The 16,857-nt window shown below is 40.9% G+C and overlaps 2 protein-coding genes across 3 annotated transcripts; both read left to right on the top strand.

Moving 5' to 3' along the window:
• Window positions 1-783: 783 nt before the first annotated feature.
• LOC148935248 (uncharacterized) lies at window positions 784-4,847 on the top strand. Of its 2 annotated transcripts, XM_089081716.1 has the most exons (3): window positions 784-1,483; window positions 1,594-1,812; window positions 2,046-4,847. In XM_089081716.1, the coding sequence occupies exons 2-3, from the start codon at window positions 1,605-1,607 to the stop codon at window positions 2,201-2,203; spliced, it is 366 nt and encodes a 121-aa protein (XP_088937842.1). In that variant the 5' UTR covers window positions 784-1,483; window positions 1,594-1,604; the 3' UTR covers window positions 2,204-4,847. The 2 variants fall into 2 exon arrangements, with proteins under 2 accessions (XP_088937842.1, XP_088937841.1); XM_089081715.1 differs by having other exon boundaries at window positions 784-1,812.
• A 1,816-nt stretch (window positions 4,848-6,663) lies between these two features.
• LOC148935249 (uncharacterized) lies at window positions 6,664-9,280 on the top strand. The gene has a single exon (XM_089081713.1). The coding sequence runs from the start codon at window positions 7,062-7,064 to the stop codon at window positions 7,731-7,733; it is 672 nt and encodes a 223-aa protein (XP_088937839.1). The 5' UTR covers window positions 6,664-7,061; the 3' UTR covers window positions 7,734-9,280.
• The last annotated feature ends 7,577 nt before the right edge of the window (window positions 9,281-16,857 follow it).

Below are 16,857 nucleotides of genomic sequence, written 5' to 3' on the forward strand. Positions count from 1 at the left end.
GTTCGAACACACGCGAATCTGCGATGTTAGATAAGAAAAATTTTAAATAAATAAATTATTGAACATTCGAATAAACTATAATTTTACGTTGCTCTTTTTCAAGGAAAGAATTTTCTCGAATAAAGCGAATATTACAGGTTCGATCACGTTCGAACGTATCAGGGTATTAGATGAGAAAATTTAAAAATCATCGTAAAATCATCGTAAAATGCAAAGACTATTTCAAGAAGAAGAAGAAGAAAGTATCGGAATATACAATAGAAGTACGAGTAAGAAATATTTTATAAATGTTAAAAATTTGTTAATGTTTAATTTGTTAAATGTTTGAAGAAGCGAGAACTTTCCTTCCGAAAAATTTAAATAACTATTTATTTGGACGTGTTATATATCTGGCGCCGTTTATACGCCATTAGTAAACAAAAAAAAGTGAAATCGAAAAAGGGTCAAGCTACAAGAAATATAAATTTTTCAAGAAAAAATAATTTATTACTTAGGCCGAAATAGCATTTTCACCCTCGCGTTCTCCTCGAAACTACGGGATAATTCTATAATTTTTTATAAATCACATTTGGAAAAGATTTTCCCTATAAATAGTGCGTCTAGCGCTATTGGAAATCTATTTCCGAGTTGAACTCTTCTGTATTTCTACTACGGTTTTGTCGTGCGGTATTTAAAAGTTTGTGTTCGTGATATTTTGCGTGAAAAATGGCTAGTGTAATTATTAAAAAAATCATAAAGTTAGCATCGAGGTTGGATATCCGCATAAACGCGGATAAATTTTTGTTTAAAATATCCAACGTTTTGCTCGATGCTAATTATTTACTTTTTACACGTTTTTCGTGCGAATGTTCGGATATGATATTGGGGGTGCTATATCAACTGGGTTACTTCGCTGGCGACGATTGCCGTTTATTCCGGATTGCCGGAGAAATAATCGAAACGCGACGCGCGGTTGGACACGAAGAGGAGGATGTGGTGGACACATCCAAAATCTCCTCTCTCATTTCCTCAACGGTAAGTTGCTCTCTATTATTTCTATAAAAATAACTCATATATCGAACTCGCGGTTTAGTTAATTTTTAATAATAAATTGTAGCAAGAAATGCGCGTCAAAAAGCCGCAGCGATAGTGTATCCGCTCAGATTCGGAGACGACGCGCGGAGGACGAGCCAGAAGCAGGACCAGCACATAAGTAATGTCGCTAAAAACTAGCCAGGAAGAATGTTAAAATATAATTTTTACCATTTTCTAAGATTAAAATATTAAATGTTTTTAGGAAGGGCTCATATTTTACCTACACAGGAATTGGAGGAGGAGGAGGAGGAGGAAGAGGCGCCTCCGGAAATTATTCAATTATCATCTGGTAGGTTTACATTTTAAATAAATAATCTTTAAAACAAATGATAAAAAGTAGAAAATCTTAATACAACTCTGTTTTTAGATACGGCAGTAAGTACTCCCGATCAGCGTGTATTTTCACCTGGTAAGTTGTTAGAGAAAAAATATTAATTAATTAAAGTACATAATATTTTTATTAATCAAAGGACATAATATTAATATCAAAAATAAAAATTTACGATATATTTTTCTTAGAATACGAACATATGTACTCCCCTATAATCCCAGAGCAAAGAATCTGGAGCGAGGAAGAAGGGGAGGAAGAAGACGTGCAGGAAGAAGAAGAAGAGCAGGAAGAAGAAGAGGAAGAGGAGAGGGAGGATGATGAGAAAGAGGAGGGGGAGGAAGAAGAGATGGAGGAACGTGAAGAAGAATCTGAACAAAGCGAAGAGGAAATTAGAGAAACACCGCCTGGTATATATTCCTTTTCATCTTAATTTCTCGATTTATGTTCGTATTTAATTTTAAATTATTGAATTTTTAGTAGGAATACCTCCCAGTCCTATTCTCTACGTGAGAAGGAGCCGACGATAAAAGACGTTACCTCAGAAAAACATGTATGTTTATCAAATTAAATACGAACATAATATTCTAAGCAAACTTGAAGTATTTTCTATAAAATTCTAATTTTTGTAACTTTTGTACAGAAGCGAACATCGAAGAGCCGCAGCGTGGAGGAGGAATTACTGCTCAAGAAAATTTGGAGGAGGGGGAGGTGGAAGAGGAGCAGGAAACAGCAGGCGAAGAAAGAGAAGAGGAAGAGGAAGAGGAGGAGGAGGAGGCGGCGGCTGAGGAAGGAGAATAAATGGAAGAAGAGGAGGAAGAAGGAGGACAAGTGGAAGAGGAGGAGGAGGAAAGAGAACAAGCACGTGGGGAGGTTAGAAATTTTAATCATTTAATATTAATCGGGAAAAATTCGCGCCGGTTTAGAAATTTTGCAATATTAGGAAGAGAGGCGATATTCCGTTTGCGTCCGCTACTCGAAGGAACCGGTGTTTATAATGGTGTTTATAACCGGCTTGAAAACGCGTTCGCCGAAATTTATGCCTACGCGTTATATACCTCCGAACCGCACGATTACGTGGGATTTTCATTCGATTCGGAGGATTTACGTTTCGACCGGCACGCGACTTAATTCGCGAGGACATTTGGCGCCTTGTGAGTTCAGTAGCGCAAAGTGCCGGAGGTCTCGATATCGCGCGGGATTTTAACGTACGCGTTTTCAATGTCGCGGCATCCAGAGGTCGCGGACGCGTTTCAAATAAACTCACACGGGAAGACGTTGCGAAACGTTCGATTTTATCAATCTCCAATTCCGATAATTTATGTTTTCCCCGCTCTCTCGTGACCGCGCAAATTTATCACGAACGCGGTACGTTGCGTGCGGAGGAACTTCACGAGCGGTGGAATGTGGTAAGACATCAGAATTCCTCATTACGCGAACTCGCATTGGATTTGACGAGGAGAGCTGGTGTCACCATTCCACCGGAGGGTTGCGGGATTCGGGAAATAGAATGTTTCCAACGCTTTCTCGCCGCATCTGATATAGCTATTGTTGTTTATAATTCTGCTACTTTTGGATACGGCGAGAGACCCTTATTTGACGGAAGCACGGTACTCGCCTCTCTAGAACGCGGACCTTTATATCGGCTAAATATTATATATCACGAGCAACATCGACATTATAGCCCAATTTTAAATTTAAAAGCAGCCGCGGGGAATAGAGGAGAGTATTGTATTCCATGTAATATCGGGTATCGTGAGGAAAGGGGTCACCGCTGTTCGAATAAATGTTCTCGTTGTAACAACGTGCCGTCGTGCGATCAACGCGAAATCGTGGAACTCGTTAGGTGTGAGACTTGCAAACGTTCGTTCTTCGGAAACGCATGATTCGAACATCATCGCGCGACAAAGTCGTATGACGGTAAAACTCCGACGAGCGTTTGTAACACTATTCGTCTCTGCGAAGGATGCGGGCGGGTTGTAAAAACGACAAAAAAACACGAATGCGGCGTTTCTTTTTATAAAATCTGCAGTTTGCAAAAACCCGTAAACCATCTTTGTTGTACATGCAGCCTCTCTCTCGCGAAGACAGATCCTCCGTTGTTGAGTGCGGCGGGGATTCTTCTGTATTTGCGAGAGAGAGCGAGCAGAATAACTCAGATGAGCGGAAATGCAAAAAGGGACGAGTGGCATTCGTGTTTTATGATTTTGAGACACGCCAAGACCAATCACTTGAGGGAACCAAAATAAAAATTCACGTCTCTGTGTGTCGCGCAACAGATTTGCGATTCGTGCGCAGAGATAGATGATTTGTCGGTGCGATGCGAGTGGTGCGGAGTACGCGAATTTGTTTTTCGCCAAGATCCGGTAAAACAATTTATCGAATTCGCAACACGTCCTACAAAACATTTTACATGTATTATTTGCATAGCGCATAACGCGAAATCATTCGACGCGCAGTTTATCCTTCGGCACATTATAGAAAATTATTCCGGATTAGAACTTTGTGTAATTTTAAACGGTACAAAAATTATGGTCCTAACAGCGAATCGCACGAAATTTATCGACAGTGTTAATTATATGCCAATGCGTTTGTCAGAATTACCGAAGGCCTTCGGGTTACCGGATACTTGTGATAAAGGTGTCTTTCCGCACTTATTTAATACTGTCGATAACATATGTCGGTCCACTACCCGATGTTCGTTATTACGCGCCCGAAACCATGCGAACAGAGGAACGCGAACGTTTTCTCGCGTGGCACGCAGAAATGTCGGGAAAAAATGTAATATTTGATTTCCAACGTGAAATACTCGAGTATTGTCGCACCGATGTTGATATCCTTCGAGCATGCGTGGCCTTCCGAAAAATATTCTTATAGCAGGGAAACGTGTGTCCATTCGAGGAATGTACAACTATCGCTTCAACGTGCATGAGAGTTTTTCGGAAAAACTTTTTGCGCGAAAGAGAAATAGGAATCATTCCTTCGGGTGGATACAGGTTTAAAGATAACCAGTCGCGCAAAGGCACGCAATGGTTAATTTTGAAGGAACGTGAATTAGGTCATCGGATAATTCACGCGGGACGCGGATGTGAGTATCGTTTAGCGGAAGGCATGCTCGTCGACGGGTATTACGAATGCGGGAATGGGGGTGAGACGCGGCGTCACATCTTGCAATTTCACGGTTGCTTTTTTCACGGATGCCCATCTTGCTATCCATTAAATCGTGATAAAACGCTCGAAAATTTTAACGACACGTTTGATGCGCGTTACGAACGAACGGTTGCAACGTCTTGGCGATTACGTCGTCAAGGATATATCCTAACAAAAAAATGGGAGTGCGTTTTTGACGAAGAAATGCGCGAGAATCGAGAGATGCGAGAATTTCTCGAAAATCACCCCATGGTGCAAATCCCACCTCTCGATCCTCGCGATTTTTCGGCGGACGCACCGGCAATATCGCGACTCGATACGAGGTTACGGGCATCGAGAAGATACGGTACGTAGACGTATGTTCTCTGTACCCGTATGTACTCAAGACCGGAGTTTTCCCAATTGATTACCCGGATATTTATGTGGGCGAGGAATGCGCCGATTTAATTGGAATCGCGCCAAATTTTAATTTTACTCCGGTCGAGGGTCTCGTACGTTGCCGAGTACTCCCTCCACGTGATCTCTTCCACCCTGTACTACCGTATCGCGTGCGCGGTAAATTATTATTTGCTCTTTGCCATACATGTTGCGAATCATTTTCTCGCGACGCGTGCACTCACGACGATCCTGCGGAGCGTGAGTTCGAGGGCACATGGGTGTCCTGCGAATTACGCAAAGCAGTCGAAAAAGGATATCTCGTGACGCGGGTAGACGAAATTTGGCAGTACAAATCTACGCGTTATAACCCCGAAACGCGACAGGGAGGGTTGTTTACCGAATACATCAACACTTTTTTACAACTGAAACAAGAGGCGAGTGGGTGGCCGAGCGAATGCAACGACGACGTTGCTAAAGAATGCTACCTGAAGGAGTATGAAGCAACCGAAGGTATCATTCTCGATAAAAACAACATTGTACGTAATTCCGGCTTACGCTCCGTCGCCAAACTCTGCCTTAATTCGTTTTGGGGGAAATTCGGCCAGCGGAGTAATCTGCCGAATACAGAAATAATAAGATCCCCTCAGCGTTTCGCTGAATTGCTGTCGAGTCCTGAACACGAGATAGTCGGTGTATTGCCCGTTAACGAGGATGCGATATACGTTTCATGGCAGTTAAAGAGCGAAGCGATGATACCTTCATCGATAATGTGGTGATAGCGGCATACACGACGGCACAGGCGCGATTAAAATTATACGAATTTTTTGAAAAAATTAGATCGTCGCGTATTATATTATGATACAGATTCATGTATATATACGAGCAGCGGTGATCCCGAGGAGTACGAACCGCGTACAGGTAATTTTTTGGGTGACCGACGAACTCGAGAGTTACGGGCGTGGTAGCTTCATCGAGGCGTTTGTCTCTGGCGGACCGAAATTTTACGCGTACGTGATACGTACACCGGACGCACGAAAATATGAAATATGTAAGATAAAGGGGATTAAATTAAATTTTGAAAACTCGAGGCTGCTTAATTTTAAGAGTATTTATAATTTATTATTAAATAGGGAAAAAAAGGAAGAGGAAGAGATAAATCTGCGATTTAAAACAATTCGCCGCACCGCGTTTCACGAAGTAATAACGCGAAACGAGGTGAAAACGTGTGCTCCTGTTTTATTAAAACGCAGATTCATCGATAATCTTCTTTCTTATCCCTATGGTTTTACGATATAATATTTTACTTAAAATTAAGTTAGGTTAAGGCTCGGATTTTCCCTGTCCTCCCACAAATGTAAATATGTACAGAATATGTATACAGAATAAATATGTTTTTAAAAATTAAGATTATTTTTATTTTAGTTATAGTTTATTTTAGTATTAAATTTAAGAAAAAATGCGAAATTTGAAAAATGTATATTATACGGTTTCGATTAGAAAATGTAAAATTACAAATGTAAATTTGCGTTTAGTTATTAAGAAAAAATATAATAAAAATATTTATTTCTCTAATCGTAAGAAAAAGTATAATAAAAATTTTGTAAAATTAAATTTTTAAATCCAATTTTTTTCCACTTTCCTATAATTTTCCTATAACTTTCTTTTATCACTAATTTTTATGTAGAAAATATTTTGAATTTATAATAGAGAATCATTAAAATACTTTGTAAAATATCTTTTAAATTATAATCCTAAATTATAATCGCATAAGTTACGATTTTTAAATTTGTAAAAGAAAAAGTTATAAATTTTTACGTCCGTAATAATAAATATTCAATTATTTTTTCCGCGAGTAAGTTTCTCCGACTTGAATTAGCTTTCGAGGAGCACCGCGTACAAGCTCGTAAGCGACGGTGCTCTCGCGGTGGACGCTCGCACGAGCGTACGAGCGCGGCTTGTCGCGAACGAGTACGAGCTCGTTATGCAAAGATGCTGGCGCGAGCACACCTCCGCCGCGGTGGGGCCCTTCCGCGAGTAAGCTAATCTCAAAAATTTCTCTGAGAAAAAATCAAGTGTTCCATTCCTTTGTTTATTAATCTAAATACGACGCGCAAGGCGTTCATTTCGCGAAATGGATGTACGCTGGAAACATCCGTGGACGTCGATCGTGTGCGGACCAACGGGATGTGGAAAAACAATCTTTGTAAAGAGATTTTTTCGTCATTTATCCGCTATGGCAGATGTCTACTTTGAGAGAATTTTGTTTTATTACGCCGAATGGCAGGATGCTTATCAGCAACTTCAATACGAAACTCGAGATTCCGCAATCGAATTTCACGAGGGATTACCGCGTCCGGAAGATTATTCTAACGATCCAACGCGTGCGAAATTGATAATAATTGACGATCTTATGAGGGAATCATCCTCGAGCGAAGCGATCGTGGATCTGTTTACTAAGGGAAATCATCATAAGAATCTCAGCGTAATTCTCATCACGCAAAATCTCTTTCATCAGGGCCGTGGACAACGTGATATATCTCTCAACGCGAATTACTTTGTGGTTTTCAAAAATCCACGAGATCGCGCGCAAATCCACCATCTCGCTCGACAAGTCTATCCCAACGATCCAAACTTCGTCGAGGAAGCGTATCACGACGCCACGTCTCAACCTCACGGATATTTATTGCTCGATCTGAAACAATCGACTCCCGACGAGTATCGTTTTCGCACGTGCATATTTCCCGATGATACGCTGAACTACGTTTACGTATCGCACAGATCCTTTTCCGGCAGTTTCGTATAAAAGTATCGTACTCGCATTCTCTTGCGACAGTCGCGCAACTTCCTCGTGATGAAGAAGAGAAGAGAATCCTCGGTTAATACGAGAAAAATCGCAGAAGGTTCAGCATCGGTAAGAAAAATATCTGTCTTCTCAAAGCACTGTGTTATTTGAACAAAAATCAACGCGCCTCTTTCTTACGTCAGACAGATGAAAAATTCATTCGTTGTATCCGCGAGTGCGTTTTCAATACTCTGAAGGGTAACGTCCCGCTCGAACGTTCTGAAAAAAATCGTCTCAGCAAATATAAAGCATCTTTGCGTCGCATAGCGAAAAAAGACGGTAATTGAAAAAGTAAGAAAAAGCTATTACTACAGCGAGGCGGATTTTTACCCTATCTCATAGAGCCTATACTTTCATTTTTATTTTCGAAAATTATCGGAGAATAGTCAGCGAGAGAGAGAGAGAGAGAGAGAGAGAGAGAGAGAGAGAGAGAGAGAGAGAGAGTAAACCTAATTATGGAAAGGGCAAAAAAGATGGTCTTGATTTCCACGGAAAATCTCGCAAGAATGCAGCAGTCGTCTCCGACAACAGCAGCAAACGGAAATAGCCATCAGGGAAAATTACATGAGGCAGAATTCGGAGACGATACATGGAGAAAATTTAAATTCCGTACAAACACCCGGAACGCCTTTGTCGCGGCTCGATTCCGATATGAGCAAAATTCTTAATTCTCCCACTCCGCGCGATGTAAGTGAGAAATGGAAATTGTATAAAGAAGTACTTTTGGAGATATCTCCATTTTGATAAAACGCAAAAGGAAAATTCGGCGCGTAACACCGCCGATGAGAACAATTCAGATGCGCAGGAGGGAGACATGACGGAACCAGCGCGCGAATCACAAGCATTGAGCAAACTTTCGCATCTTGATGGACAAGTAAGTAATATACTACGAGGCGAGTCTCTGCGTACGGCAAAGCGTCGAAAAAATATTAGAAAAGGTGCCGAAAAGTTTTCGTGCCAAGGCGCGTTTACTTTTGAAACATTTGATCGATAAAGCAGTACCCGCGAGAATTACTTGGGACGAGGAAGGAATCGTGACTATCGATGGTGACGTTATAAAAGATTCGAATATCACGGAACTGATAAACGACGCGATGCGCGAGAGAAAAACCGTGAAAGCAATAGGAAGAGGTCAGTTTGCGCGATTACTACGTATGACAAACACCCCGGCTGTACTCGTAGGAAATAAGGAATTGTTAGCAACCACATTTGTCAAGATATTATCATCACCACAAGCGAGTTGCACTCCGAAAATACCGAGAAAACTTTCTACGTCAACGCCGGCGACGTCGACGGCGACGACGCGGAAAAGAGTACGACGCATGAGAAAGGGACAAAAACGCCGAAAGACCAAAGAAGAAGAGCGAGCGAGGTGCGCATTGTTTCTTTCGCCGCGTTTTCGTAAAGACGATATCCCTATAACCTTCGCAAAAGATTCTCGACAGGCAAGAAAGAGACGCTTACTCGATTGGAGTGAATTGAAATGATCAGGCTTGAAAATTTGTATTACGATCCAGCGCACTATGCGGGGTATTCGGCATCGGATAACTTGTCGCGTGCCATTAAACCGAATTTCTCTCGTAAAGAAGTAGCTTGCTGGCTCGAATCGCAAGACGCGTACACGCTGCACCGTCCGTCGAGACGAAAATTTCCGCGATTGCGTTACAACGTGACGAATATCGATCTGTGGGAGACCGATTTGATCGAACTCCGTAATCTCAAAAGTTACAACGACGGATTTTCTTATCTTCTCGTGATTATCAACGTACTTAGTAAATTTATCTGGGTAGAACCGTTGCGAGATAAAACGAGCAATTGCGTGACAAGCGCCTTCCAAAATATTCTCTCGAGAAGCGATGGTCGAGTACCCGTGTACTTGCAAACCGACAAGGGTAAAGAATTTATCGCGCGATCGATGCAAGATTTTTTAAAAGAAAGAGGCATACGTTATCGAGTAACTCGCAATCCGGACGTCAAAGCCGCCGTTGAACGCTTCAATAGAACGTTAAAGGAGTGAATGTGGCGCTATTTTACACATAAAAATACGCGACGTTACATCGAAGTGCTGCAAGATATCGTGCGCGCTTACAATCACACTCGTCATTCGTCCATCAGGATGCAACCGGCGACCGTTACGAGAGAAAATGCTCGCATCGCACGCGAAAATATGGAGCGGCGTAGAGGCGCAAGAGAGAAGGCGGCATCGAAAGTAGTAGGATAAAAGGCTAAATTCGATGTTAACGATCTCGTTCGTGTCAGTAGAGCAAAAGCCACTTTCGAGAAAGGATACGAAGCGCGGTGGAGCGAGCAAATATTTCGAGTTTGTCGCGTTTTTCATTGGCAAAGACCCCGCGTGTACAAATTGTGCGACTTATCGGATGAACACATCGATGGGATTTTTTATGAACAAGAATTAGCACGGATCAGTAAAAATTTTGGGGAGGAAGAGTTTATCGTCGCGCGTGATAAAAAGCAGAGGACGCGGTGCTAATAAACAGCTAGTTAGCTGGCAAGGATATCCCAGTAAATTCGACAGTTGGATTCCCGCTTCGAGTTTAACTTTTCTCCAAGATGGAGAAGAAACAATTTTTTATGGTTCTTCCGAGCGATAGCAGTAAGAAGTATTTCCCGGAAAATACATGCTCTTCTTTCACCACTCAATTATTCAACATTATGCCTCACGGCATACATTTATTCGGGGAATGGGAAGTCGCGCTTAGCGAGATTCAATTTCCCTCCAGTCTTTTTCACGTACGTCGAAACGATAATAAGATTAGATTTGTTGATTTGAAGAGCAAAAAAGATGAGAAAAATGATGATAAGTTTACGGTGAAAGAATTGCACTTACAGACAGGGGTTTATGAAAATACAGAGGATCTTATCTACGCGATAAATAAAGAGTGCAGACGCAGCGATTCGCATTTTACTTTCGAAAAGGTTCAGGTGGTAATATCCGTATAAGCATCGATTGTGACGACAACTGTACTCTTGTTCATTATATAAATCTACCAGCTAATATTTTTCAAATATTGAAGATCAACATCGATGATGCCGGCACAATTACCGTCACAAGTTACTTAATTCCGACGAATTAGCGCCGTTTTTGAAACTCGGTTATGCCATCGGTAATAACGTACTGTATCTTTCTGGACTGCAGAACCCTGTAGTCTATGGCACGGTATCCCTGATAAAATGTACGTTTATTGCGACATTTGCGAGCCTTACATAACCGGCGATACGCGGAGTCCGCTTCTTCGGATCGTTCCAACCGAAATACCCGGATATAATTACACGTACGGAACGAATTTAGTAAAATATTTCTCCACTTTGCAATATACTCCTTTGCGTCGAAACTCCATAAAATTGAAATAGATATAAAAGATCACCGTGGAGAAAAAATACCATTCGTATCCGGAACGCTGATAGCAACATTACACTTTAGACGCGTCCGTTAATTATTCGCGGTGGAAAGTCTACGAAGTTTTGAGAAAAACTAAGTCTCCATGGAATACGACGAGTATTACGAAATGCAAAACGGTGGGGGTAGGGGAGGCGGAATTCCACGAATTTTCGTCGGTTCAGCCTACCAGCGCGGTCATGGGATCGGTAGTTTCCTCGGAGGATTATTTAGAAGAGTACTTCCTTATCTAAGCAGGGGAATGCGCGTAGTCGGGAAAGAAGCTTTACGCGCCGGAATTGGCGTGATAGAGGATGTTGAAAACAACACTCCGTTCAGGGAAGCAGTCAAAACGCGGCTCAAGGAATCGGGCGGAAATCTTAAGAGAAAAACCAAAGAAAATATAAGTAACTTGATGAAGAGCTCGGGATATAAAACATCCACGAAAATACGACCTGGTCAGTTTCCCTTCGGAGGGAACGCACGCACCGCTAAATCCGGGAGAAGCGTGGTTCATAAACGCAGACAAGCCGGTAAAAAAAAGAAATCATCGAAAATCGGCGTGAAAAAAACGATTAAAAAAAATCATCGAAGAGGAAAGCGGGCAAAATTAAAAAGGCAACGAAACATCGCCGAAATAGCGGGAAAAAGCGCACCGTATCCGATATATTCGCTTAACCGACGCACTTTGTAAATTTGAGAGATATGTCCTTTCTTCATACCCACTCGAGCGAGTGTTTAAAGAGCGAGCTCGATCTTTTCAGTTTACCTCCTACTCAAACCAGTATCGAGAATTTACAATGGGTTTATTACAAACCGGTGACCTCGTTCGCGGACGACGCGCCTATAGAATTCGTCGTACTCGGGCACGGAGAAGCTTATCTAGATCTCACGCATACCATGCTAAGCCTTCGCGTACGAGTGGGAAGTTACCCGGTCCTGGAACATCGACAGCAGGAGGAGGAAGAGGAATGGGAGGAGGAGGAGCAGGAGGAAACAAAGTAGGCCCTGTGAATCACTCTCTACTACAGTCGATGTTCAATCAGATCGACGTGTACTTCAATCAAAAACTCGTATCACCCCCAAACAACACCTACGCGTACCGCGCGTACATCGAAGCATTGTTAAATTATTCTTCACCGGCAAAAACTTCCCATCTGACTTCCTGTCTATGGGATACGGACGAACCTGGTTATATGGACGCGCTATTAGAATCGGACAACCCCAATCAAGCTCTCGTGAGACGCGCTCGATACATCCAAGGAGAACGTTCGGTAGATCTAATAGGTCATCTTCATTGCGACGTCTTTAATCAGGATAAATTTTTAATTAACGGAGTGGAGGTTAGAATGAGACTCGTTCGCTCGAGAGATGCGTTTTGTCTTATGGAAAGCAACTCAACGTCGAAAATACGCATTCCAGATGCTAGTTTACTCATAAGAAGAACAAAAATAAGCCCCGCAGTGTTACTCGAACATGCGAGAATGCTGAGTAAAACAACCGCCAAGTATCCTCTGACGCGAGTCGAAGTTAAAACATTCACGATTCACGCCGGAGTGGTAGAAGAATCGATTGATAACGCGATACTCGGGCAACTTCCGAAACGTAGTAATAGTCAGATTCGTCGATAACAAAGCGTTTAACGGTGACAGAAAGTTAAATCCATTTAATTTCAAAAATTATGGCATAAATTTCTTCTCGCTATATGCCGATGGCATGCAAATTCCGAGTAGACTGCTGCAACCGAATTTCTCAAAAGACCATCCGCTCTATGTCGAGGCTTATAACACCCTCTTCTCAGGAACAGGCATCCATTTTCTAAACGAGGGGAATTCTATAAGCAGAGAAGATTATGCCAAAGGTTTCACGCTTTTCGCTTTCGATCTCACTCCCGATCTATCGGCAAATTGCGCTGGACATTGGAATCTTGTCAGACATGGAAGTTTACGATTAGAGGTGCGATTTGAAAAAGCTATTACCTCAACGATTAATTGTATCGTTTACGCAGAATTCGATAACGTGTTAGAGATCGATTCCTCGCGTCAAATTATCGTTGATTTTAGCGGATGAGACATACTCGAATTTCCCCCCTCCCATCGTTATCTATTTTTCATTTCTATTTCTTCGAAAGCTTAACAAAAAGTAGCCGTAGTTATCGATATACAAGGTTTCCGCGACGCTGAGGGAAAGTTTATGCCGAAAGAAGTAGCGGTTGTCGCCATTAACGAAGCATTCATAAGTCACTGCATTATGATGCCTCCATATCCATTTGTCGAATTACCCGAAAAATACAGACGAGAAAACAACTGGCTCTCTCGAAACTTCCATGGGATCGAATGGTTTGACGGAACAGTCAATTCCAAACATTTCATGGCGGAACTATGTGAAATTGCACGGCAAGCGCGTTACATATACATCCGAGGTCGAGAGAAGATACATTATTTGGAAAATACACTCGCAAGAAACGTATATAATCTAGAAGGAATCTCTCCTGCTTTCAAAAACCTGTCGGAAGGCGAAGAGCATGAATTGCGCTGCGGTCATCACGGGTTTCAGCGAAATTCCGACAAATTTCATTGCGCGTTACGCAATGCATGCAAATTGAGATACTGGATGCAATCTCAAGAAGGGAACTGCTACATAAGCAGCGCTAATTCTTTTACCATTGAAAGTTCCGATGACAGATACAGAAAGCGAGGTTTTTACAATAAAACGAAATTTTCCGAATCTCATTACGTGGAGAAATAAGATATTAAAAAAAGAACAGGCGAGGTGCGAACAAATAAAAGCTGAGAAAGAAGATCTATCGAAACTCAAGTGTGAAAAAAAGGAAACTTCTACCCTACAATCCTCGCAAGAGGATAAAAATATAACGACACCGACGAGTCAAAAAACAAGTCAAACATCATTCCACACCGCGGAAGATGAATTCGCTCGAAATCTTACGAGCGTTGCATCATCTCAGTATCGAACATGCGGGTGTGTATCCTGCTGACAGAATCCCGAGGGTGTGGACGAAGTCGACGGCCATCGTCGCGAACACTGATAATCACGATCGTCCTGGACAACACTGGATTGCTTTCTACCTAGACAAGCACGGAGAAGGCACGTATTTCGATAGCTACGGACTACCACCCTTGGATTCCAGATTCAATCTACGACGAAACTCTACTACATAAATGGAACATCACGCGATTACAGGGCACATTTTCTCAGACCTGTGGACAATATTGCTGCGTATTTCTTTATTATTTGTCTCGCGGTTATAAGCTTAAATAATTTCTCAAAATATTCAGCGAAAATTACGAAGATAATGATAAGCTAATCGTACAATTATTTCGTAAAATCTTTCTTCATGGAAAAAAGAAATGTGAAAAATCTCATGTAACGTGCTGTCATATACAAACTTGTACTTTTAAGAACAATTAAATATTAAAGAAACACTATTATGGTATAATTTGTATAATGATATAACAATAAATCTAATTTTTGTAACATAAATTCTTTGTCCATTTTACTTCCTTTCCCACCGATTTAAAACCAATTTTAGCCACATAATTCCAAGCTAGAAATATCTAATCGTTTTTTAAATATTTTTCGTTTGTTTACCATAGAATTAAGGAAACATAACCTCGCTAGTGTATAACTCCAAATGTTAGAAAAATCTAGAGTTTACATTTAGAAAATTTTTTCAATCCGCGTGTTTGTCTTAGAATAAAAACTTCGTATAACTCCGAATTCGACGTCATCGACGTCAGAAATATATAGTGCGAACCTGTCCGTTCCCGTTTTCCTCCTCCCAAATACCGTACGACCTGGTAAATAATGGTTATTACACACGAAAATCTCATGTCTTCAAAACGTATATCCACTCGTAATCTATATTTCCCCCATACAAAAAATGTCAAACGAGTCGAGAAATTTATCTAAATTCACCGACTATGAGGCGCCGAGAAACCTTTCGTCCTAAGAAAAACGGGATTCTTCATATCCCGTATACAACCAGTAAATTCCACAAAAAATTGGTTTTTTTCTTTTCGCTCCATCCCGTGAACAAAAAATCGCATTCCATTCTCGACAAGTATATTCCTTTTACAGTCCCGCCATATTTCTTTTCGCAGTCGCCATTTTGTTTTCGGACTCCGATCGGTCCCAGACGCTTTCTCACCCTTCCCCTACCTCGTCTAGCATTTCGACCAATCGCACACATGGGGCACTATGGATAGAGCCAATCACGCGTCGGGTAGCTACGGAGCCAACCAATCAGAACGTTCACACTAATTACCTAATTATCATCTCCCATCCCCACCGACCAATCAGAACGCTCCATTTCCACGTGGCTGCCAGTTTTTGATCGTCGGGGGCCACGCCCCTGGCGCCAGTGGGAAGGTAGTGGGAGTTTGTTTTGACGCGCCATAGTGCCCCACTTATTACTAGTGTACGTGGATTTTGAGCATTACACATGTTTCATAAAAGACTTCACGATATTTCTTTACATTAGGGGACACAGTTTCGATGATCATGATCTTGATATATGTTATAGAGGTGGTACTGATCAATTTTTCCTTATAAATTAATCGATAATCTCGTTTAGTTTTCGAGATATTTACACAAAACTTAATTTTGAAATGTTATTATTCTGTTTATATGACACCTTGTATAGGATGGGTAGTGTACATACATACATATATGTTTATATATATTATTTTAAGGTTTAATAATATTTATATTTTAGTGGTATCTTTATTTATTTATTCTATTTTATTATCTTTATAATTATACTTGGTAATCTTAGTTTTATAAAAAGAGGATAAGAAGGGAGGGCGTGTGCCACGACGGGACCCGACCACGAACCAGTCGTAAAAATCCAATTATTTTGCGAAAAATATTACCTCAGCCAGGAATCGAGCCTGGATCTCCTGCTTACCGGCCAGCCATCTTATTCTTTCGACCACAGATGCATGTGATGATATTTATCGCAAATAACATATTTAGAATAACACGTCAACAATTCAATAATATACACATATACATATGACACATATACATATATCGAGAGACACGGTTGTGGCCAAGTGTAAGCGTCAGCGCTTCACAAGCGCGAGACCGGTCTCTTTACGTGAGCCTGCGAGTTGTTGAGTATCAAAATTATCGGATCTCAATAACGGCTGAACCGATCAAGTTCTGAATAGGCGCAATCGATAGTTTGGATTTAAATTATATAATAAAAGTGTTTTTAATTTTTTTCTACGTGTTCTGTGAGCGGAGATATTACAATTCAAAGTCCGATTCTATAGAAATTTACTTTTAAGAAACGTCATCATTGTTATTATTATTATCATCGTCGAATATATATTAATAATAATAATAATAATAATAAAATAATGAAATTGACTTGTGTAATGCGTAAGTTAATTCGAGTATGCAAACGATCACTATTTCAAAAGACCGTTATCGTAAAGTTAAAAATGTTCCATGGATATTGTCAAAAATGATTATTTCCGTTCAAGAATCAGATAAAAAAGGCCCACAAAATACTGATTAGGTTTTGCATGGCTTTTAAATATAGATAAGTTTTCCTGCTATGCAAATGCCATTTTACAATGTTTATTGCATATACCAGGTATATGCATAAGTTTTTTCCGGTTTTTTAGTAAAAAAAGACACGTAATTTTCAAGGGAAATTAA

Source organism: Pogonomyrmex barbatus, unplaced genomic scaffold (genome assembly GCF_055798465.1).
Source record: "Pogonomyrmex barbatus isolate J1 unplaced genomic scaffold, ASM5579846v1 scaffold5, whole genome shotgun sequence".
Taxonomy (NCBI): Eukaryota; Metazoa; Arthropoda; class Insecta; order Hymenoptera; family Formicidae; genus Pogonomyrmex; species Pogonomyrmex barbatus.

What these genes read in the sequence shown, in the direction of transcription:
- LOC148935248 (XM_089081715.1), top strand. Translation starts at nt 1,605, where the DNA reads ATGTACTCCCCTATAATCCCAGAGCAAAGAATCTGGAGCGAGGAAGAA. An exon ending in AATTAGAGAAACACCGCCTG is followed by an intron (nt 1,813 to 2,045) that starts GTATATATTCCT and finishes ACTTTTGTACAG; the next exon opens with AAGCGAACATCGAAGAGCCG.
- LOC148935249 (XM_089081713.1), top strand. Translation starts at nt 7,062, where the DNA reads ATGGATGTACGCTGGAAACATCCGTGGACGTCGATCGTGTGCGGACCA.